This window comes from Spinacia oleracea, chromosome 6, assembly GCF_020520425.1.
Source record: "Spinacia oleracea cultivar Varoflay chromosome 6, BTI_SOV_V1, whole genome shotgun sequence".
Taxonomy (NCBI): domain Eukaryota; kingdom Viridiplantae; phylum Streptophyta; class Magnoliopsida; order Caryophyllales; family Amaranthaceae; genus Spinacia; species Spinacia oleracea.
In genome coordinates, this window is record NC_079492.1 from 149,465,237 (window position 1) to 149,490,293 (window position 25,057).

Below are 25,057 nucleotides of genomic sequence, written 5' to 3' on the forward strand. Positions count from 1 at the left end.
TTTATTGAATGATGGTGTTCCTAGGTTAAATAATATTTATAATGTTATGCTTTATTGGGGGAAAAAAAAATTATATATGTAGATGTCAACTAGTTTAGTTGGTTAAAGTTTTTGGTACTAAGACTTGAGATCAAATATTGTTTATGTGAATTATGTCACTTATTCTTGTGGATTACTCTATATACGGTAACAAGAAGAAGAAAATTGTGTGACTCGAGCATGGTCCAAAACCTAACGCATAATATGATGTTTTGATTATTTCGTTTCATGCTATTACAGTATTACCTCATTAAAGTCTTGTCTTGGTCTCTCAGGTCACTTGGGTCATTGACATGCAAAATCTTTAATAATACGTTTCTAACTTATTATAATTATAACTTGTGAGTATCACTAGCTATTACACACATATCATGTAAGTATGTAACATGTGGGCTTTGTTATCATTTAACTTCTTATAATGTGTTTAAATGTTCTACTCAAAGTTTTTTTTTTGTCATACGTAATCAAGTGTTTATTCAAAAGAATAGTTGATTGAATGAGGGTGAATGTTTTATCATAATTCATAATAAGTTATAATAGTGACGCGTTACAAAAGAAGTAGTGTTGATTACTTGATTTGCCTGATTCGGTATAACCCTTGGAAAAAAAGATGATTTGCTATTTTGCTTTGTGTAGACCTAGTAAATCCTTGACTTAAGCGGTTCCTTTAACCATTTAGAATGATAAATATACTACTGATCTCGGTTTGGATTATCTAATTTTGACTGAATTGACTACGAGGACTTATTTATTTGAAAGAAACTTATTTTTAATGAAACTTTTGAATTTATGCATACTTGTTTTATTATAGAAGTATATAAAACAAAATCTAAATTGTTTTTATTTTAACTTGAAAAAAAAAAACTATTGTATTCAAGTATTATGCAATTTGCAATATTTTGAGGTGTATTATCACCAAAACCCTCCCTCTCCAACACTTGCCACTAAAATTAGTGGGAATTCCAATTCTTAAATTTCCAGAAACTCCACATTTTAAGAGGAGAGAGATTGAGTTCTGAAATTGTTCACACAACAAAGCAGAGGAGGATGTCAATGTCCTCGGTTGTACCTTCTTCTTCACCTACCATTTCTCTTTCTTCATCATCTATCACAAGAAAACCCCTCTTTCTATCTCCTCCCTTCATTCGCCCTTTCGCCCCTCTACAACATCGGTACTCTCTTTAACCCACATCATTTTATTGTTCTGTTTTATTTATTTTGCTAATTAAACTTGTTGGGTATGTTGTTTTAGTGTTGAATGTACATGCAATGGGAAATTTTAAGATGTACTATGTTTTTGTGTGATTGTTAGGTAGAGATTTTGTGTAATGCAAGTGGGGTTTGTAGTTAAATTTTATGAATTGGGGAAAAAATTGGCGCAAACTGTCAATACAAGTTTTAGGGAAAGACAAATGCTTCTAATTGGATTTGTGTTAGATGAGATAATGAGAAATAAGGGAGAATTTGAAATATGCACATCTTTTTTGTATGGTTTTTTAATGGAGTAGTTTGAGAGCTTATTATTGTTTTTGAACATGGAGGAGTAATGTTGTTGAGGTTCTGAGGAAGATTAGGGTTTAGGGTGTCAGTTTTTCATGTTTGATACTTCGTATTAAGTAGATAAGAACTTGAAATCTGGGAAATGAAGCACTCTAATCTTTGATGTTTCGTGTTTGATACTTCGTATTAAGGAATAGGGACCTCATAGATCAAACTTCACAAAGTTATTTTATCCTTCTATTGTGCCAGAATGAGAATTGTGTTCAATGACTGCTGAGGGGCCTTTTGATGTGTAGGTGAAAACATATGGTTTGAATTTTGGTAATTATTATACTTCAAATTTGCAAGAATGGATCTTGGGGTGTAGTGGACAGAAAGTAGAAAAGTCAGTCAAGATTATGTTTACCTTATGTTAGATTGTTAGTCCACTAGAATATCCATTCCTTTTGGTATTATCAATTTGCATTACTTCCCCACCAACATTCGAAAAAGAAAAGAAGAAACGGAATGTGGATAATTTCTTGTTAGAAGTTTGAAACACCAAACTTGCTTTGATGCCCAGGAACCTTTTTAATCATTTACCTTGTGCAGGCTTGCAGCAGTGCTGTAACCTTGTATTATATCTTAGTTTCATGTTTATATTTGATGAATTCTTTGATGGCTTTCCTTTGAATTTTGTTTTGTTAAGTTAAAAACTTAAATTTCTTCAACAGTATCCTTAAGCCATTACATTGTAATAGAAAGGAACTGCAGTTAAACAAATCAAGAAACGCTGGAGCTCCGAAAACCTAGTAGGTTTTAATCCAACTCACCATAAACTTAAGGACTTGATGTAGTTATGTACTGACTGATTTATTTTCTTCTTTTATGGAGTAGTCGTTTATGTCCATTTCCGATGGAGCCAAAGATTCATTTGTTCTTTTGGTTGTGGATGTAATGGACTAAATCAAAATGGCTCTTAAAACCTCTTTGCTTCCTTTACATGAAGTAGGAGATGGTCGTCCCGTAGTTGTCCCGTTATCGCTTTTGGGTCAATTGGAAACAACCTCTCTGCAATTGCAGGGGTAAGGTTGCGTACACCTGACCCCCCCTTACCCCGCTTCTTGCGGGAGCCTCTTTGAGGCAATGGGGTAATGATAATGAATGAGAGGATGGAGTAGTCGTTTCCTGGTCATGTGTAAGAAGTTTTTTTCCCTAAAATATTGTGTAGAATGGATTTTAGGATTATTGGTTGAGGCATTTGAAGTAGTACCATATTCACAATGTTTTTTCATTCTACTTTAATGACAGGTTCAAGAGTCGTCATGTAAAGTGTAGTTACTCAAGAACAAATGGAGAGGAGAGCTCCAGATCTACTACAATAGATGTTATAGCTGATGTAAGATCTGAAAAGGTATGTGAAGGAATTAGATCATTTTTCTTTCTCAAATTAGTTGATTTTGTTACTTGATATAACTTTATTGCTTGGTGAGTTGCTTTTCTTTGTAGTTAGTTGTTCTGGGAGGCAGTGGTTTTGTTGGATCTGCAATATGTAAGGCTGCGGTATCAAAAGGCATTGAGGTTGTAAGTCTAAGCAGGTGCGACTCTTTCTTCGCCTTAATTGACACTTTCCTCCTTGCATAGTGCAAATAAGTCTGGCCGTTGGTCATTACTTATATATGAAGTAAGAAACTACTAATTTCCTTATATCCTTCCCTGTCTTCTTTAACTGAAAAGATGTATTTCCTTTGGATCCTGTACAGAGCCTGAAGCTTCAATGAACCTTTTGCAGGTCAGGACGGCCTCGTATTTCAGAATCTTGGGTAGATCAAGTTTCTTGGTTGCCAGGCACGTGTCATCTTTCCTGCTATCTTACCACATCGTCCTATGACTTTTCAAGTTATTGATCAATGGAAATTCTGTTGGATCCCCTTTATACTTAGTCTCTGTTTTATTTACCTTATTTCCACTTATTTCGGGGAAAATAAGTTCATTTAAGTTCAGATAAGATAAGTTTAGGAAAAATAAGGGTTGACCAAGTAAATTCATAACTAAAAAAGTTTTGATAAGTTCTAATAAGTTAAGATGTTCAACTATGTTCAGATAAGATAAGTTCAGGAAAAATAAGTGAAAATCAGGTGAATAGAATGCACTCTTTGTACCTATTGAGTCCTTCCTTAAATGCTTATTGAATGAGAGTATCCACATAACCGATGTAGCATTCCTCTGAAATTCTCGAAGCTGCAAGATCGAGGAATGTTTTGATAAATTTACTAATCCAACATATATTAATTAGTCATTGTCTGTCAAATTCTGAATGAATCTTTTTTTTTCTCAGTGATAACTTCATTGTTTGAGAGAATCATATTTTAAAACGAATGATCTTGGTGAATGTGATGATTCTGTATGATGACATGCTAGTTATTCTGAATCTTCTGTACATGACATCATGCAATGCTTAAAGAGCTGATCAGAATTCCGCTCCTTTTTCTACTACAATCGTCTGTGCTGACTTTTGTTATTAAGGAATTTTGTCTGTTGATTTATCATCCCTCAAGTTCTTCTGGAGATTTTTTTATTAATGGTGAATATTGCTTCAGGAGATTTTCATTGATGGTTAATATTGTTTCCATATATATCTTGGGTTGCATTAAGATGAGTCTAAGTAGGACAGTAGGTAATGCTACTGCCATCTTTACATGCCATGAACATAAACCCCTTAATATATATACGGAGTACATGCCATCTTTACATGCCATCTTTATATATATGTGGAGTAGGTTTATGCATAAGTGGGGGATGCCTCTAACATAATCCCCTAACATAATGGTTTGACTTGGGAGTTTAGCCCTTCTTCAGTCCAGCCTTCAGGAGGAGGAGAATACACAGAGAATCTAGAAGCCAACTGGAGACTTGTGACTAAAGATGTACATGAAACTGATTCTGTTGCTAGATTTGTAGATTAGCAGGGGCAGTAGGTATTTTTCACAAGTATGAGTAGGTGAGTTTTTCCAGAAAAGTTTACCAAATCTTCTAAGCCAAAATCCCCAAATAGGAAGGAATGTAAATTTCTTGTGTGATTCTGCTGACATGGTGATGTTTGTGGAGGTCATGTTTTTGTTTCTTAGGCTTAGGCCAGATATGTCAGACAAGATATACACGAACTTCAAAAATACTGCTTTCTCTTTTAACTGGTACTTGTGGTGGGCTGCTCAACAGCTCAATACTTTTAGTAGCGCATAGGAAATATTCTCCTGTGTTCTTTGTGGTCAGAAGATTTTCTTAGACCTGATCAAGTTTCGGGCCGGGCCGCGTTCAGGTCGGAAATTTCTTCCCAAGACCCGCTATTTCAGGCCATTTTGGGCCGGGCCAAATTTATAACTAAAATTGCAATTTTGAGTTACCCCAAACCCACCCAAAAAATTTCAAAATCGGGCTAAATATTCTGCCAAAACCCCGCAATTTCCTGTCCAGGCTCATGATGATCAGGTCTAGGTTTTCTTGATAGTTATCTGGTACGTGGGATAGGAACCTTTATTGGATAGCTGTCCTGCGCTCCATGGACCATGGGTATTTTGCCACCTCTTCTACTTGTATAACAGTGACTAATCAATTACAAGTAGATTATAATTAATTTAGATTGCAGTCTGGAAGATGCTTATACTGTAGATTGCAGTAACTTTGTTTTTTTGCCTTCTCAAGTATCTGTGGTCTTTTCATGGAAACATGCAATCTAAAGCCTCTTATTTCACAGGGGATGTTTTTTATGCAAATTGGGATGAAATCCTTATTGGAGCAACTGCTGTTGCTTCAGCCGTGGGAGGTTTTGGAAATGAGGAGCAACTGAAAAGGATTAACAGCGAGGCTAATATTGCGGCAGTAACTGCTGCAAAAGAATATGGTAAGTGTCTAAGTGGCTTTTATATTTGCAGTAAGGAAAGTGATCCCTGAAGTGATCATTTTCACTCTTACTTCTTATGTATCTCCGACACTAAGCTTTTTGTTGCTGTTTGTGTTCAAGAATTTATCATAAGAAAGAGAATTCATTTTTCTTTTAAAAGCAGATGACATCATCGGATCTGCACTTGTAACTTGCAACCCATCGTTGTAGTTGCCGGTTGTGATCAGGGAATATGTCAGTTGTCAGTTCAGTTACAATTTTTAACTTTGCATGGAATCTGGTGTAAATTCCAGAAGCCTGATCTTGTGTTCAGTTACATATGATCTTGTGAAAAGTTGTTAACCATTCAGGGTTGTAGTCAACTAGTCATCATGTTTTCCTCGAATCAGTGATATTATTGTGCCATTGCGCTTTATCTCGTTCCCTAAGAATGACACATTTTTTTTAACAAATGCTTGCCATTGAGTTTTATCGCTTTCTCACTTATTTTCAGAAATGCCACTAGGTTTTACCTACAATTGGTGGTGTTGTAGGATCATTTCCTTCAAGGTGTTTGGTTATTGATCATAGAGTCATTTGGTAATAATATACACAATATTGGTGTGACTTGTGAGTGAGGTTTTAAGGAAATTAACCTCAAAATTCAATCACGGTATTGCTGTAGTTGTAAAGCTATCTGTTCATGAAAGTATTAACTTAGAAAGATATTAAACTCTTCAGTTTTTGCCATAAGCCCGCAACTAAAGTTAAACTCCGTAAAACCATTTTTCACAATTATATTATTGTTTATGTTATCACCTTATGATTTCATGTATACAGTAAATTCATAAATTCTTACACAAGTTAAACTGGTTGTTGGATGAATAGTAAGAGGCCTCAAATTTGGAATGACCTTTTTGTCACTCTTAGGCTCTTCGAACACATTTTGGTCTATGCCCTGAAGCTCTTGAGCATGTATAGGTATAGAGTCTTCTTGTACATCAATATTTCCAGCATTTTATATGTCAAAAAATAAATAAAAATTCCAGCATTACCCTTTGAAGATTGGAACTTGTCTTAGTAAAAATGTTCCTTTGTGTATCTTTATACTTGGGTTTTTCTTTGTAGATAAGTTCCAATAGTGATCCCTTGCCTTAATATTTCCTGTCTTCCACTAGTTGAAAGGGTATTTGAATTTTTTTATGAGAAGTACATTGCTGAAAGTAGAAACAAAATTTTGGACAACAGTAATATAGATACATGCAGAATTATCCTAGGTATTTCAAATATGCAGAATTGAGGAATGAATATAGATACATGCCATTCTATAGAAACAACTACAAGACAACTGGTGTTTGATCCTATCGTTGCCAAAGTATGAATGATTAGGAATATTAGAATGTATTCTGCCTATTATGAAAATAATAAATCAATACTCATAAATTAATTTGCAGGAGTCCCTAAATTCATCCTGATCTCAGTTCATGATTACAATTTGCCACCCTTCTTACGTGAATCCACTTACTTTACTGCAAAGAGGAAAGCTGAGTCAGAGGTTCTTTCAAGATACCCTAGTTCAGGTAATGACCATCACATTATAAAATTTTCTTCTCATGTTCCGTTGTGCTCCATCAAAGCATGCTGAAATGTCCTGTTTTGGAAACTGAATAAGGTTCGAAACAATAAACTTGTATGATTGGGATCATCTTAAGTTTCACATTTTTCATGCCGCAAGTTCCTTAATCAATTAAAAATGGTTTGTAATTACTAATACTTGTTTTGTTGGTCATCCACATAGAACTTGTTTGGGGCGGGCCATGAAATCTGCACCCGTTTAAACATCATCTACTATTTTGTTCTTATGTACGCTCTAAGCTGTATGGCATATTGGCATATCTATGTACACAAATTCTTATTTTATTTACAAGTGGTGTACAACAAATATTATACACCGGAGTAAAAGTTAACCTAAAATACTTAAAAGTTACCTTTATATAGGTAAAAATCATCTATTTTTTCTTGTAATAAAATTTTTCATTTTAATAAAAATTCTTTCTTCAAAATCACTAATATGGTATAAAATTATTCATTTAACATTTTAAAAATGTTAATCTATTAACTTTTTTTAAAATAACATAAAAGTTGCAAAAAAACAGGTAAAAGTTACAAAAAAAACAGGTAAAAGTTATCTTGGTGTACAATAGATTTACCGACAACTTGTGCGTGCAAGACCTTTTGTTCTATGTATTGCTGTGTGAAATGCTTGAGTTTGAATTTCCTCAGGTGTTATACTAAGGCCAACTTTCGTATATGGTAAAAGAAGGGTAGATGGCTTTGAGATCCCTCTCGACTTGGTTGGGGAGCCATGGGAGAAGATTTTGAGTGCTACAGAGAACTTTACCCGACCTTTAAATTTTCTACCCGCTTCAGATTTACTGTTTGCAGCACCTGTTAATGTCGATGATCTTGCGCTGGCGGTAATAAGTGCTGTCACAGATGATGACATGTTCGGTATATTTACAATTGATCAAATTAAGCAAGCTGCAAAAAATGTCAAGGTTTGAGCCGTGTGAACGTGTGAATTGATGGTCATCGGCGTCAGTGGGTTTGCCAGATAGTGACTGGATATGTAATAGAGTCTGATACTTTGATGTATGGAACTGCAGGATGTATGGATCAACCACATAGTAATGTGTATATAATCTAACTACAGAGAATTATACAAGTTTTTATCGTTCGTTGACTGCTATTTTTCCTGTGTTTTTACAGTTACCTCTATGTAAAGATGGTTGTGGGCCAGGTCAAGGCCCAAAAGCCCAACTAGCACGGGCACGAAAAAAGCACTGCCCGGTACGAGCACAAAATCGTGGGCCAGGCCTGAGCTTCAATTTTATTTTATTTTGGTAAAAGCCCGACAAGGCAAGATTAATTTTGTAAAATTAAGCTTAGACACGACGGTCTGACCCGATCCTACACGATGCCCTATGGGCATGGCCAGGTTTGGGCCCTATTTTGAATTTTCAGCCCGACCCAGCATGATGCCTAATGGGCTTGGTGTAAGCCCATCCCGCAAGCCCGAGCCAACCCACAACCATCTTTACCTCTATGCCTCTTCTCCTTCCATGGCTCTATCTCATAATTCTTGTTATCCTGCTGAACAGAGCCTCATTTTGGTTCACCTTAACAGATCTTTTCCAACACTTTGGTTTCTGATAGTTTCGCCGCTGCTATAAGCTTAATTAGCTTTCTCTTCCAAGTATGAATCTCATATTTTTGTTACAACGAAGGGAGCCATACAAAATTTCATGTAACTCTTATTTTTGTTACAATAAATATCTTTTTAAAGATAAGAGACTGTTATTACATTAAAGCTAACAATACATTTCGAGAATATTTTCAGGTTACTGGTAATGTGAATTAATTTTAAAACAATAAATAAATTGGCCATACAAACAGATCTATTTATTTTGCAGAACAGAAGAGAAATACTCCCTCCGTCTCTCTTTGTTCTTTACGTTTTCCTTTTTGGGTATTTCAAAATGTTATTTACATTTCTTTTTATATTATCACATAAATGACTTAGTATTCTATTAAAATTTGTGTCCAATTATTATTTTGACCAATTAAATTAATTGGGTCATTTAATCTTTCACACTTTTCCATTGGGATATTAAATTTTTCTCATTTCCCAATATCAGAATTTTGATAAAAGTGAAACATTATAAATAAACGTAATTTATCTTGTTTAAATAAAAAAATTGAGGAATCTCGATGCAAATAAATTAATCGTTAAAACGCGTGAAAAATATCAAACGTAAAAAACAAAAAGAGACGGAGGGAGCAGTTGCAATAGCTTTGTACTCCATTGTATTATGCTTTTTGATAAGTCTAGCCGTCTAGGCTCAAGTACATAGAACAACTTGGCTAGCCACAAAAACATTAATGCTCATCGAAGCTCTAACGCCTTCATCATTGAGGATTGAAAGTCCATGAAAAATTTCTACTTTGATCGCCGTCTACTCCAATGGTTCACTGAAGCTAATATCACTTGCTTCTATAGCATACACCGCAACAACTTCCTTGAGTTACAGGAAGAACACCTAATCATGTTGCTTCTTAGCAAGAGACTGCTCTGTTAGATACCTGCGAAAGTTCAGAGTATTTCCCATTAGTAAGATGTACATGTACATTATAACAAAATGCAAGTGAATAAAAGCTACCAATTCAGGTATATGATAGGGAATATTGCTGTTACATTGGAGTACAATCAATTTCATCCCATAATGGAGTACTCCATACTATTTCGGGATGTCCCATAACTATCTTCGTATTACCTAATTTGGTAACCACTATCCCCCTTCTACCTCCAATGTGAGACCACTTTCTCCTGCCTGTTATCCTCTCTCCATCACATTAATCCTTTTTCTTCCACAATTCCCACTCTCTGTTACTCCGCACTACTTTTTCACTCTATACCCACCACTATTCACAACCTCCTACAATCCCCCACCCCCGACAAACTTCCTTAATATGTATGACAACGCCTAAAGGAAGATAATTATGGGATGGGAAAATGGTATCAGTTCCAAGCCCGTGTTACAGTCCAACAACACCATTTTGATGGGACAAGTTAAAATCAAGAAAGGTCCAGCTGAATAGGATAAGAAGACAAGAGAAAAGTAACAAAATTTCAGCTCCAAAGTGTGTAAAAGAGTTACTTGAAACCTATGAAGCTTACATAAGGTTAACTTGTGTCTCTAGCAATTATGGTACAGTAAGCCTAGTGCGAAAATCAGTTACGGGATGATGTTTTGGTTGGTGAAAGCCAGGAGGTAAAGGATGATTTCACTCTAACAACGGATATGGTTGGTTAACCACAGTGCATAGAAGATAGCAATGCATCTACGGAGTATGATGCTGTGGCAGAATGGTAAATTGCTGGAATGGCTTGGTAAACCTGGGGGTTAAGGCAAGAGTTGTTCAAGACAGTTGGATGTAGAGAAAGGAATTACAGGGATGATATGTTTGAGGTTACATGTACTGCACCTTTAAAATGCCAGCATAAATAGAGTAGAGCCGATAGTTCATTGAGCAAGTAATTACAAGACTTCCCTTTTATAACATTCGGTAACCAGTTATCTGTTATCCTGTAGAACCAATGTGAAAATTCAAGCAAAACTTCCAATGTTTCTGGCATTAACATACTGAAATACTGAAATCTATAGACAAATTTAATCAGCTCGCAACATAAAGCTACAATCAGGAATGGGGACGGTTGCTCATTATTGAACCTGGTCGCAACTCCTAATAAAAGTACGAACTACGAAGTGACTTCAACTCAGCCCCACTAATGAGTTTATTTTCAAATCAACTAAATGCCTTCAACTAATTGAACCTTTATTGTCAGCTATTGTTAAGAAAAGGATATCCCTATTACTCCGTATTGCATAAATTATTGGCCATAAATGGGGAATGAGAGATTGAGAGTCATAAAGAAAGCAGATAATTACACGAAGTACATTAATAAAGATAAAAGGAAAGAGAAAGGTAAGGGATTGGGGTTCTCCAAACTTGAGAACAAAGAAGCTATTCATACAAGTACTTACTTGCCAGTGTAAAATCCAGCTGAGTACCACGCATTAAGGACTATGCTTAGATCTGTTCCAGAATTTGCACTCTGTTCTGCTGCATCATTGATTTTGTTTTCCTCTTTGGAGTCTGCATTACATAAATAAGGCATAAGCAAACAAAGCAACAAGCACCTTAGCTTCTCTGCTCTCTACATATGTATGAGAATGCACAAAGAAAAAAGAAAAGGCAAAGCCTAGCTAGACATCATTTATACCAAGAAAGGGAGTTCTGCATCTAAGAAACTGCTCAACATATTCTTTTAGTTTCGTTAACAGAGAGATAATCTCTGATTGAGAAAAGCTGACAAGAGGATGGTCATCTCACACATATAAGACTACTTTCTCATATTTTCCTTCTCTGCGGTTGAGTTTCTATTTAGAAAAGCATTCAACGTATCATTTCCAAAAAGTTTGGTAAAATGAGCAAATGTGGCTATGTGGGTAAGAACATCAGGTATATGGAGGTTTCTCTTCAAGTATGAAATGGTAATCACATACCAGTCCAACAACACCCACACAGTTCAATCTCATAAGTTCTACTATAAAGTCAAGCTATAAAATAGTAAAGTGGACTTCAAATCAATCATGAAATTTGCCACACAAAAAAAAGGCAGTGACGCTCATGACATGAGCAATGCCAATCAAATATATACCATAGATAATCAAAAGAACAAGCAGAAAGGAGTCAAGGGCAAGCACATGAAGCAAAAAGGTTTGACGAGCTATGACAGTAACAATAACTGAGTAACTGACACTAGCAGAAGATGACCAAAAGATAAAGATAAGCCACTACAAAAGTACTAATACCAGAAGTTTTATTCTTCAAAATGGATATTGCTTTTTCAGCTGCTCCCATTGCCGTCTTGACAATATCAGCATCTTCAACTGTTGGATGCTTTTTCAAATCGTTTGTTTCCAGAGAATTAACACAAGGAGTACTAGCGGAAACACCAGCCAAAGGGCATGGTAACGAAGAGCAAGAAGCCATGGAACTTTGACAGGCACATGGACAGCAAGAAACCACCATTGTCCCACACGGCAGTTGACATGTAGAGGATTGATATTCTTGGCCTTGGGTAGCAGAATGGGGGCCCCACTGTAAGCCAGAAACAGGCACTTCACTAGGATTTGACTCATATGCGTAATAATTACTGAAATTCTGCAGCTTCTGTAGAATATTTTGCCTTTGCTCTTCAACTTCATAATACTGTTTGTATAGCTGATTGTATTCATCCATGTCTAGCGAGGTCGAATAATTTTGGGACTGATCCTGAAGAGGCAAACTACTTGACCCAAGTGCGTGTTCTCCGGGAACTTCTGAATCTGCAACTTCATTACCTTTATTATCTGTTTCCAGACATTTTGTCTCTTCCACTTCCGGTATAGCACGTGAACTACTATCAATCCCCTCATCAAGTTTCTCTGGATTACTTTACATAAAAAATAGAAGTGGTAACAAACTTAGAGAAGGTAAGAGTTCAAAATACTAAAAAAATGAACCAACCACTTAAAATTACATTCAACAAATAGCAAAAGAAAATTCCTATTCAGTTTAGTACCACTTCTATATCAGCATTTCAGCATGGCATCCATATACTCCCATCAGAATAGTTATGTTGCTTGCAGTTAATGAAGCATGTAAACGGTCAAGTTACATGGAATTGTACCTTCCAGCACTACCTACAAGTATGAACGATGAGAAACTTCAAGGGACTATCTTTTTTTTCATTAGAAACAAAGCTGATGACATTCGTATATTCTGAAACTTTGACTGGAGCATAACACGAATCTTCTAAAACTTGATTTGAAAAAGCATTTTCAAATCAATACTCATTGACGAACATTAGCGCGTGCTATAATTCTTAGTTTCTTACTTTCACGAATTAGAATATGTAAGTGGGTTTTTAATCTTAGTCATATATGATGAACACAACACAGAAAACTGAAAGTAATTAGACTCCATAAGCTTGTTTACAAAACAATCAACATACTATCACTTTTCCATGAACATATGCACTTGGATATCCATTACTTGGAGGCTTCATCAGCAAAGCACAAATGGTTTAGGGAAGTGCTTTTACACCTCGGGTGAACATTAAAGCTGTCAAGCCTACTCACTGTTTGCATCACTCTTGAACAATACTCCATACATAAAGTAAAAAGGAGAGGGAAGAGGAGATCTCCCTGCCTCAAACCTCTCTGAGGAACAATGACTTCAGTGGAAGTGCCATTGATCATCAGAGACAATCCACTTTTTAAGTTTTTAACCTCCAAAACATCACCAAAATGCATTGAGATTCCTGAAATAAATAATCTTTTCCTTTAAGGCCACCTTGGTATAGCTATGTCAAATACTCAACATTTCGGAATGAGTATAAACTAGCCAATTAAACAATCATGAATCATCCCAAGCTTGCTAATTACATGAATGTATCCTCACCCAACAAATTAAAATCCATGGCTAACCTTAATTCACAGTAATGAAGTACTCGTAATATACAAACAGAAAACCCTAGAAAAATAATCAAGGTAATGAAATCAAACCTGCTAAGTTCTTGAGTAGCATCAATTACAGTGGGGGCATCAGAACTGCTGGTTTTGACATCTGCAGTAGCAGTATTTGGATTCTGTTTATACCCTTTTTTGTGCATTTTCTGCTTCAAATTTATTCAAAGTCAGGAATTTCAAATTATGAGCAAAAAAATGTTGGAATAAGAGAGAGAGAAAAAACAGTACCTTGTACTTGGAGATGGCTTCATCGAAGGCATTGACGAGAGCAGAATCATCCCATAATTCACCATCTTTTCCCATTTTATCTCTCCCTTCTCTACGAATTTGCAGAAATAAACCTTGATTTTTGTAAACGACTGAGTTTGCAGAAATAAACCTTGATTTTTCACCGTTGCGGCGGGAGGATAAATTATGGGGGAAATAAAAAATTCTCCATTTTGTTCATTTATGATTATTATTCTTAGTCTTTTTTTTTTTTTTTTTGAAGGTATGTTAATTTATGATTAACGTTTTAATTTAAGGTCCTTAAATTTTCATGTATTTTAGCTTCAAATTTTTATTTAAAATAATTATTTTATAAATTTCAGCTGCTTAAACCCTTAATTCTATCAAACAACTCATCTAATCGGCTACCTTATTAGTTTCAGCACCTTATCAGTTTCAGCTACAACCTTTTCTGTTTCAGCTAACTTATCAGTTTCAGCTCTATTTCAGTTAGTTTTGCCAAACATAGCCTAAAATTGATTGGATCCAATCGATTTCTAACAAATATCAAAGTGATCTGGAAAAAAAAGAAAATTGCACACATTCATTCCGCATATGCACAATGACCCCGCACAACTATATTATCGATTATATCCGACTGTAACAGACTAATGACTTTGACACACCTAGTCATATACTCCCTCTGTATTTATTTAAGGGATACACTTGGTCGGACAATATTATTAAAGAGAAAAATGGAATGAAATAAAGTAATAATACAAGTGGGGTTGGGTAGATATTTTAATAAGTAAAACAAGTGGGGACCATATCATTTTAGGGAATGGGGGTAGGGGTGGGTGTAGATAGATTATTTAATTAGATGGTGGGGTTGATAAAATTACTAAAAATGACAAGTGTATCTCTTAAATAAATACGGCTGAAAAAGGCAAGTGTATCGCTTAAAGAAATACAGAGGGTTATTCTCATGAGTGTATCTCTTAAATAAATACGGCTGAAAAAGGCAAGTGTATCCCTTAAATAAATACAGAGGGTTATTCTCATGAGTGTATCTCTTAAATAAATACGGCTGAAAAATACAAGTATATCCCTTAAATAAATACAAAGTGTATTTCATGTTTCTTCTCATGAGTATCGGCCTTATCCGCTTATTCGCATGTGGTGAATTCGTGAAGTCATGAATTGGTACGTGTTTTACAATGTAGGCACGTTATGTGTACAAGTTCTTAAACGCACCTAAAACAATAAAGTTAGGTGCGCCCAAGAGTAATTAGGTACTCATGCGCACATGTTTTAAATGTCTTTTTTTCACTATTGTTTAAATGTTTGTACAATTTATTAATCTTATGAAATATTTTAAATTCACCACTTTTTAGCGGTTTTCATCAAATTTTCGGCCCATGTGAACCTTGTTTAACTAACTTCTTCAATTGAAAACCTACTAAAAGACGAGAAAAGTTAAAGAAATTGGTTAATTGGAGTTCACATGGATGAAAAATCTGATGAAATTCGTTAAAAGGTGGTGAATACGAAACTTTTCATAAAATTAAGGTGGTAAATATGAAATAACATTTTATAAGGTGGTAAATACAAAAACATGAAACTTAAAAGGTGGTAAATATGAAAAATTCCAATTCTTATTAATGTAATCAATGATAAAAATGCAATTTTGTTATATAATTCAGGTCCATCAAAACTTCCGCGTGCGTCCTCAAGTTTCTATCATTGTTGTTGTTTCTGCATGTGAACTGATAAGCTGAAAGTGATAAATATATTGAATCAAAGATGATGGCTATATATAGCCTTACAAGAGAAACACAGAAACAGAAACAAGCAAAAAAACAGGAAACAAACAACAGCTACAAACTAGTTCAACTCCATGACTCAACTACCTAAATACTCGGACATGTATTGACTAAAACAGCCAATGACTTATTCAATGTTGACTAATTCAAACTCCAACATTCCCTCCCTTAAGCTTAACTCTCCTGAATTAAGCTTACTTCAGACAAGCTGACCATTCCAAGTAGCATCCTCAATTTCTCGAACTGCTCCAGTTTCAACGGTTTCGTAAAGATGTCTGCAATTTGGTTTTCTGTTGCACAATACTCCAGCTTAACAATCTCGCCATTCACCATCTCCCTAAGATAATGAAACCTCACTTCGATATGCTTACTTTTTCCATGAAGAACCGGATGCTTGGACAAAGAAATGGTCGAACTATTGTCACAGTGGATGATGGTTGCAGACTCTTCTTCAGCTCCGATCTTCTCCAGAATCCTTCTGACCCAAACACATTGGCATGCACAGAACACAGCAGCAATGTATTCAGCCTCAGTGGTGGAAAGAGCAACTACAGGCTGCTTCTTTGATGCCCATGAGACCGCACCAGATCCTATCATGAACACACAGCCCGTCGTGCTTCTCCGATCATCCAAATCACCAGCATAGTCGCTATCCGTGAAATCCATAAGTCTCGTGCTGTTGCTCTCATTTCTCCTGTAAAAAATTCCAAGTTCGATTGTCCCTTTTAAGTAGCGTAAAATCCTCTTTGCAGCAAGCCAATGTGACATTCTCGGACTCGCCATGAACCGACTTATGAGACAAACTCCATACATCAAATCAGGTCTAGTCACTGTTAGATACATGAGACACCCAACCAATTTCTTGAACAAAGTTTCATCCACCTTCTCTCCATTCTCATCTCTTGTGAGCTTTGTTCCTGGCACAATTGGATTTTTAACAGCATTGCTTTCTTCCATTTTGAACCTTGCCAATACTTCACGAGCATACCGTTTTTGACAAATAAAGATCCCATTAACACTCTGCTTCACTTCTACCCCAAGAAAATGTCTCATTTTTCCCAAATCCGACATCTCAAATTCCATCATCATTGACTTCTTAAACTCGTCACACATTGCTTTATCATTTCCGGTGAATATTAAGTCATCAACATACAAGCTAACAATTAGAATTTTACCTCCTTTTGTCTTGGTAAAGAGGGTATGCTCACTCGGACATTTCTCGAACTTCTCCTTCAGAAAATAACCTTCGATACGGCTGTACCAAGCTCTCGGAGCTTGTTTGAGCCCATACAATGCCTTCCTCAACTTGTACACCTTATCTTCTTCTCCTTTCTTTATGAATCCTTCCGGTTGCCTCACATACACGTCCTCCTTTAAATCCCCATGTAAGAACGCACTCTTCACATCTAATTGGAAGATTTCCCAATTTGATTGTGCTGCCACAACAAGTATAGTTCGGATTGTGTCGAGCCTCGCCACCGGAGCAAAGACTTCGGTATAGTCTGTGCCATAACACTGAGCATATCCTTTTACCACCAATCTCGCCTTGTGCTTGTCGATATCACCATCTTCATTAAGCTTTGTTTTATACACCCATTTTACTCCAATTGGTGTAAAGCCTTCAGGTAAGATCGTTAGCTCCCATGTGTTATTTTTCTCGATAGATTCGATCTCGTTTTTCATTGCTTCTCTCCACACCTTCTCTTTCACTGCTTCTTCGAATTTGAATGGATCGCTTTCTGATATCATCATCAGTAGCATAACAGATAAACTTTCTTCCTCATCTTCTCTTTCTCCTGTGACGTAGTCAGCCAAATAGCTTGGTCTTCTCTTTGGTCTCGAGCCTGCAATCACTCCTCTCTCAATCGATCTTGATGGAGATGATGAAGTTGGGCTGGGCAGGGACGAAATTGGGCTTGGGGGCGTTGAATCACCATCTGACGCAGAGGATGATGAATTTCCTACAGATGGAGATTGAGCCGGAGAACGAGTGGTGTCGTCTCTATCTCCTGTGTTCTGATCTTCTTCGTCTCCACAATCGATTATCTTTTCTTCTGTACCGGTTTGATCCCAATCCCATCTTTTGTTCTCATCAAACACTACATCTTTGCTAATCACGATCGTTCTTGTAACCGGATCATACAACCTCCATGCTTTTGATTCCTCACTGACTCCCAAGAAAACACACTTCTTGCTTTTGTCATCTAGTTTTCTCCTTTTCTGATCCGGTATGTGTGCATATGCTATGCATCCAAAGACACGGAAATACTCCACCCCAGGTTTTAAACCGCTCCAAGCTTCTTCGGGCGTCATATTTTCTACTGCAGCTGTTGGAGACCGATTCTGGATGTGCACACTCCATCTTGTAGCTTCAGACCAGAACTCCTTTGGAACACACTTCTCACTTATCATTGATCGTACCGCATTCATTATCGTTCCGTTTTTCCTCTCCGCTACTCCGTTTTGTTGTGGCGTGAATGCAGCTGTCAATTGTCTGGTGATACCATTAGTTTTGCAGAATTCTCCAAATTCGTTAGAAGTGAATTCTCCTCCGCGATCTGTCCTCAAGCAAGTGATGAAGGCTCCAATCTCCTTTTCAACACTTGCTTTGAAAGCTTTAAACATGATGAATGCCTCTGATTTCTCATGAAGAAAATAAACCCAGGTTTTCCGAGTAAAATCATCGATAAAGGTCAGGATATACCGTTTTCCGCTGTGAGAAATTGGTGTAATCGGCCCACATATATCTGAGTGCACCAGTTGCAGTGGTCTTGACGCACGCCAGGAGCTTTTCTTCGACATTGATGCTCGATGTTGTTTTCCTGTAAGGCACACCGAACATATTTCCTTTGTGGGTTTCAGCATCGGCAGCCCATTAACCATCTTCTTTTGTGCAAGTTGTTTTAGGGCTTCGTGATTTAAATGCCCAAAACGATAATGCCAAAGGTTCGTCTCCTTCTCCATCGCTTCTTCTGTCTTCAGGCACATCAACTTCTTCTGTGGTTTGGATGCTAGAAGGAAAAACATCCTGTTTCCACTCATATTGGTCTCCATGATTACACCTCTCTCTGGATGATACACCTTGCAGGTTCCATCACGAATCAGAATCGCCAAGCCTCTCTCCTGCAGCTGTCCAAGGCTTAACAAATTATTTTTGAGTTCCGGAACATAATAAACTTCAGGTACAACTTGGGTAACACCATTAACTTGTATTTTCACACTTCCTTTCCCCACCACCGATATTCTTGTGTTGTTTTCGAGTTTCACGGATCGATTAAAACCTTCCTCCAAATTGCAGAACCAATCTTTGCACCCGGTCATATGGTTGCTGCACCCGGAATCAAGAAACCAAACATCCTCTCTGTTTGTCTGATGTTCTTCCAGATAGGACATTAGGAGTATTTCTTCTTCGTCTAGTTCAGCATAATTCGCTTTCTTTTCCCACTCGGGACACTCATTTTGATAGTGTCCTAACTTGTGACAATTGTAGCACTCGACCAGGGCTCGATTGACTGCGTTTCTTCCTCTTCCTCTACCTCGTCCTCCTCGGAACGCTCCACGACCACCACGACCTCTTCCTCCACTAAATCTTTCATCTTGAGACACTTGTAGTGCCTGCTCTTCTTGCACATGTCCGTTCATTCGCTGCTCATGGACAAGCAAGCTGCCATGTAATTCATCAATGCTCATCGTGCTCAAATCGTTCGATTCCTCAATCGAACACACCACATAGTTGAATCGCTGGGTCAGCGATCGAAGAATTTTTCTCACCACCGTGCTCTCTGCCATCGATTCACCATTCACCTTCATTTTGTTTACCACCATCAAGGTTCTTCCTAGAAAGACATCGACCTTTTCTCCTTCTTTCATGGCCAGCAATTCGAACTCCCTTCTCAAAGCTTGTAATTGCGCCCTTTTCACCCTCGTAGAACCTTGGTATTTCTTCCTCATGGATTCCCAAATCGCCTTGGAGGTACTTTTGTCAAGAATTGTCTCCAAAATCTCTCTGTCAATGGATTGAAAGAGAAAATTCTTGACCTTCAAGTCCTTCAACTTCGCCTCTTCAACAGCTTTTCTCTGCGTCTCACTCGCCTGTCCGGTTCCCATCGGCATCGTCGGAATTCCGTCTTCCACCAGGCTCCACAATTCTCTGCTTCTCAGAAAATTCTCCATCGTCATTGACCAAAAATCATAATGCCCATCGAATTTTGGAATGGCAGGCTGCACAAACTTCTCGGATTTCTCAGACATTTTTTTTTTTTTTTTTTTGGTTTTCTCTCTTGATCACTCTCTCACACAGGTTCTGTATTTTCTGTTCTCCCCTTTTTCCTTGAAACCGGCTCTGATACCAAATGTGAACTGATAAGCTGAAAGTGATAAATATATTGAATCAAAGATGATGGCTATATATAGCCTTACAAGAGAAACACAGAAACAGAAACAAGCAAAAAAACAGGAAACAAACAACAGCTACAAACTAGTTCAACTCCATGACTCAACTACCTAAATACTCGGACATGTATTGACTAAAACAGCCAATGACTTATTCAATGTTGACTAATTCAAACTCCAACACTGCAGTGGTGGTAACCACCGTATCGAGCGGCGTAGCTTTATCAGCGGTGATAGTAGTACTGGGTGGTGGCCGGTGTTGTTTCAGGGATGGTAACAACGGCGATGTTGAGAGGCGCGACATGATCAGCGGTGGCGGAGTTTTTTGCTCCGATTATCTGTAACGACGTCGTGTTATTCCTATTGTCGCCTTCTTGAGTTTTCTTGGAAGAACTTCTTCCTCTCTTTGATGCCCAAACGACATTATTGACATTATAGGTAGACGACGACGTAATATTGATGATAGACGACGTCATAGTAGTCGGACTAATGCTCGTACTAGGTATTGTTGTTCTTTCTGCAGCGGTGGTAACCACCGTGTCGAGCGGAGCGGTATTATCAGCGGTGATACGAGTAAAAATATAAAAATATATTACCAGAAATTGCATTCACTACAATGTAAAAATATATTACCCACCAAATGATCAAAGACAAAGAAACAAAATAATATAAAAATTAAATGAAAAAATTATTGAAATTAGTGTAAGTAATTAGTGTGGGACCACAAGAAAGAGAGAAATATTAATGTAATTGAAGTGGGGTCCAAGACATATCAAAAAAGAAAAATATATCTCTTTTTAAAATACGACATTTTAAGGAAAGTGTATCTCTTTTTAAAGTACGTAGGGAGTATATTTTATAGTTTGTGATTAGAACGTGGAAGCCAATTATGTGTGTACATGTGTATTCCGACTTTCCAAGGAAGCAGAAAATGTGATAGCCAGTTTTTTTGTTTTCTGTGATCAAGTTTCAGAGGTAACCTGGGTAAAAGTCGTTTAATTTATAATATTAGATTATAAGGTGCACGTACGAAGACCTTTTGAATAAAAAGTGCGATCTTGTTAGATTTGTCTGATTCCAAGAATTAATAATCTTGAATTTCGTATAAATATTGACATCATATATCCTTGTGAAATACGTAAATTGATACAGTATGAAAATCAATAATAATACGAAAGGTAAATAATAATGCACAATTTATAAAGTAATTAAAATCTTAAGAATATTATTATCCCTACTAAAAAATTTCATACCAAAAATAAATATTCATAACCCATAACCCTAAGTGGAAATTAAAATTAAAAACTTAGCTTGCATTAAACTGCCCTCCCACTTTTTTTCTAATATTTTTTTTTGTATTTTTTGGAAACCCTACCCTACAGGCCTACATCATCTTGCTAGCTTGTCTTCGCGTAAAGCAGAGAAAATCAAATCATTGCACTAAATTGATATGAAATTCAAGAATAACATGAAAGATAAATAATGCACAAATTATAAAGTAAAATCTTAAGAATATTATTATTTCTATTAAAAAATTTCATAACAAAAATAAATATTCATAACCCTAACTGTAAAATTAAAAACTTAGCTTGCCTTAACCTAGCCTCCTTTTTTTTTTTTGAGTCCGGATCCTCTAGAATTTTAATAAAATTCTACAAGGTAAAGTTATATCTAAACCATACATTTTAAAATTAATGGCTCATATTTATGAGAAAAAATAGGGGAAATTTTGGAAAGATAATATATAAACCATTGATTTTTAATACAATACGGAGTATAATTGATATGCTCAAACTCTACCTTGTAGAGTTTTATTAAAACTATAGATGATCCAAAACGCTATTTTTTGTAACTTTGGTATTTTTGTAATTTTTTTGGTTTTTTGTTTTGTTTTTTTTTTTGTATTTTTTTGGAAACCCTATTCTACAGGTCTACATTATCTTGCTAGCTTGTCTTCGTCATCTTCTTGATCTGTAAATCTGTAATTTGCATGATCATTGCTCTAAAACCACTACTGGAACAGACTTTTTAACCTTGACCAAAACAAATCCAAGCTTTAGTTGTTGTTCTCCATACCTAAACCACCATAGTTGAATAACATCACCTTCTTCCAAACCAACTTTTTCCCTAACCTTGTTCCATTCAGTAGTTAACACAAGCTTATTCATTACATCTTTCGGTTTGGACCAACTTGATAGACTCACGTACATCTCTTCTTCTTCTTCTTCATTAGAAGTTTCCAGAAGAATACGAACTCGAATACCACCACCTTCAACCAAATGTTTCTTTTCTTCCTCATTAAAACCATCCACTAATAATGCATTGCGTTTTTTCACTTCACCTTTAGGAATCATCAACCGTCCTTGATGCGAGTTTACGTCGGAAGCGTGAAGGTATTTCTGCATTACAAGTTTAGGTGGCGAATCACAACCCATACTATTCACTTTTTCTACGAGTTGACTCGGTAATTCCGGCGGAACAAAACCTGCAATTTTGAGTATCTCTTCTCTACTCGGCCTTGGATTTACTTGTTTTTTCCTTATCTTTAACGGCGGCGACGATGACGCATTATTCGAAGAAGTTCGACTTCTCTTTGGTGCCCTAACAACATTTACATTATTATTATTATTATTATTGGTCATCGTTTCGGATATAGCAGGATTAATAGTAGTACTAGTACTAGCCACGGTAACCGCTGCGACGAGCGGCGCGGTATTATCGACGGCGGTGGAGTTTTCTACACCAACAACGGCCATGTCGAGCGGCGCGGTATTATCGGCGGCGGTGGAGTTTTCTGATGAACCAACATCAGGATAGATGTCTACGCCCCATAGTCTGAACATATTTGGAGTACTGGGTGGTGTTGTTGTGGTTTCAGGGATGTTAACAACGGCCATGTTACTAGTACTGCGTGTTGTTGTTGTTTGAGGGATGTTAACAACGGCCATGTTACTAGTACTGCGTGTTGTTGTTGTTGTTGTTGTTGTTTCAGGGATGTTAACAACGGCCATGTTACTAGTACTGCGTGTTGTTGTAGTAGTTTCTGCAGCGGTTGTAACAACGGCCATGTTACTAGTAATGCGTGTTGTTGTTGTTGTAGTTTCTGCAGCGGTGGTAACAACGGCCATGTTACTAGTAATGCGTGTTGTTGTTGTTGTTGTAGTTTCTGCAGCTGTGGTAACAACGGCGATGTTGAGTGGCGCGGCATGATCGGCGGTGGTGGAGTTTTCTTCTCCAACAAGATTGACAATGATGTTTTTACCTAATAGTCTGAGAATCTTAATAGAAGAGGCCATCGTCATTTTCGAGTTTGGAAAGATTTGTAGAAATTAACAAAAGGTTGGGGACGTGACTACGTGAGAGTATTTTATGTACAAAATTGTAGCTAATTGAACTTCAGTAAGAAAAGAAAAATAAGATATGATGTTTAGAGAGGTTAAATTGGTTATGTATGAATATATAATACTCCAACCAATTCCTTTCCGATTTGGTTAAGGGAAACAAATGCTAGTTTTATTTCCAAAGTACCCAATTTCATTAGAAAAATAAATTGAATTTATTTTATTTTCAACCAATTAAATTTCATTTAAGATAACAAATTAATTAAGTTTATTGGTTAATATTTCCAATCCTACTTCTATACATAGTTGGAGTTTATGAAAAACTTTATTTAAGCTAGATAACAAATTATTTAGGTTTATTGGTTAATATTTCCAATCCTACTTCTATATACAGTTGGAGTTTATTAAAAACGTGAGTAATTGGTTTTGAAAGGGAAAAAGAAAGAGTCATAGATACATGCAAAAACAACACGAAATAACAAATCAAAATGTCTTGCGTGCACAAGTTGTACAATAAATTTATTGTGCACCAACATAACTTTAATCCAGTTTTCTCTAACTTTTACTCAGTTTATTCTAACTTTTATATTATTAAAAAAAAAAGTTAATAGATAAACATTTTAAAGTATTAAATGATTAATTTTATACATTGTTAGTGATTTTGAAAAAATATTTTTTATTAAAATAAAATTTTTTATTACTAAAAAGTAGATAACTTTTACATATATAAGGGTGACTTTTAAGCATTTTACGTCAACTTTAACTTCGGTGTACAATATTTATGGTGCACCCCATGTAAATAAGAATTTGTGATAACAAACTCAATAAGTTGGTTTTGAAAGGGAAAAATAGTCATAGAATACATGCAAAAACAACACGAAATAACAAATTCATTAAGTTTATTGGTTAATATTTCCAATCCTACATAGTGGAGTAATTAGTTTTGAAAGGAAAAAAGAAAGTGTCATAGATACGTGCAAAAACAACACGAAAATTATGGAGTGTTAGGTATCGATCCCCGAACCTATCGCATGCTAAGCGAGCGCTCTACCATCTGAGCTACATCCCCTAACTCTGATCATTTAAGTTTCGGTGAATAATTAAATAATAACTGCAGCTCTAATTTGCCATCCCCATCCCAAAACTTTCTTTACGCTTTGGAATATGGGGTCAAAATATAAAAACTTTGACCATAAAATCACACTATTATATACGGAGTACATCAAAAATATTATCATGTAAGATCTTGTTAGATTAATCTCGGTATGTATTTCAAAATAATAACTTTTTATAATCTTTTTCACATACGGAATTGGATATATATATATATATATATATATATATATTAGTTGGTATATATTGTAATTGATTCCGTACAAATAGTAAGTGTAAAGAACTTTAAAGAACGGAGGTAGTACAATGATTTAGGCCGCGTCTTAGGTTGATTTTCTTTCCGTGATCGCAATATTTTATCTTCTTTCTATCAACGTTGATTACTCACTCATATCTCTTAAAATTACCCTGTTGCATTATTTTGGGTCAATTTTAAGTCTTTGAGAATTCATTCTCACTAACCAAGAAAAAACAATATAGTCGTGATTTTCACGCTCATAAAATTAAAGATATTTAAATATTAAATCTATCTTGAGAGTTGAGACTTAAAATTAAAGATATTTAAATGGACAGTCAAAACGAACAATGTTAAACTCTAGTAACGACCGGCCACAAGAACATACTCCCTCCGTTCCGAAATACTCG

The 25,057-nt window shown here is 36.1% G+C and overlaps 2 protein-coding genes across 3 annotated transcripts; one reads left to right on the forward strand and one right to left on the reverse strand.

Moving 5' to 3' along the window:
• The first annotated feature begins 942 nt into the window (after window positions 1-942).
• LOC110791561 (uncharacterized protein At1g32220, chloroplastic) lies at window positions 943-8,147 on the forward strand. Its single transcript, XM_021996314.2, has 7 exons — window positions 943-1,211; window positions 2,830-2,932; window positions 3,028-3,116; window positions 3,311-3,366; window positions 5,273-5,419; window positions 6,853-6,978; window positions 7,682-8,147. Exons 1-7 carry the CDS (start codon window positions 1,087-1,089, stop codon window positions 7,960-7,962), a joined length of 927 nt encoding a protein of 308 aa, XP_021852006.1. The 5' UTR covers window positions 943-1,086; the 3' UTR covers window positions 7,963-8,147.
• A 977-nt stretch (window positions 8,148-9,124) lies between these two features.
• On the reverse strand, window positions 9,125-13,957 carry LOC110791548 (uncharacterized). Of its 2 annotated transcripts, none has more exons than XM_021996300.2 (5): window positions 13,765-13,957; window positions 13,573-13,685; window positions 11,836-12,458; window positions 11,005-11,116; window positions 9,125-9,541 (listed from the first exon to the last, which is right to left on the reverse strand). In XM_021996300.2, the coding sequence occupies exons 1-5, from the start codon at window positions 13,837-13,839 to the stop codon at window positions 9,499-9,501; spliced, it is 966 nt and encodes a 321-aa protein (XP_021851992.1). In that variant the 5' UTR covers window positions 13,840-13,957; the 3' UTR covers window positions 9,125-9,498. The 2 variants fall into 2 exon arrangements, with proteins under 2 accessions (XP_021851992.1, XP_021851997.1); XM_021996305.2 differs by having other exon boundaries at window positions 13,573-13,682; window positions 13,765-13,956.
• Window positions 13,958-25,057: the final 11,100 nt, after the last annotated feature.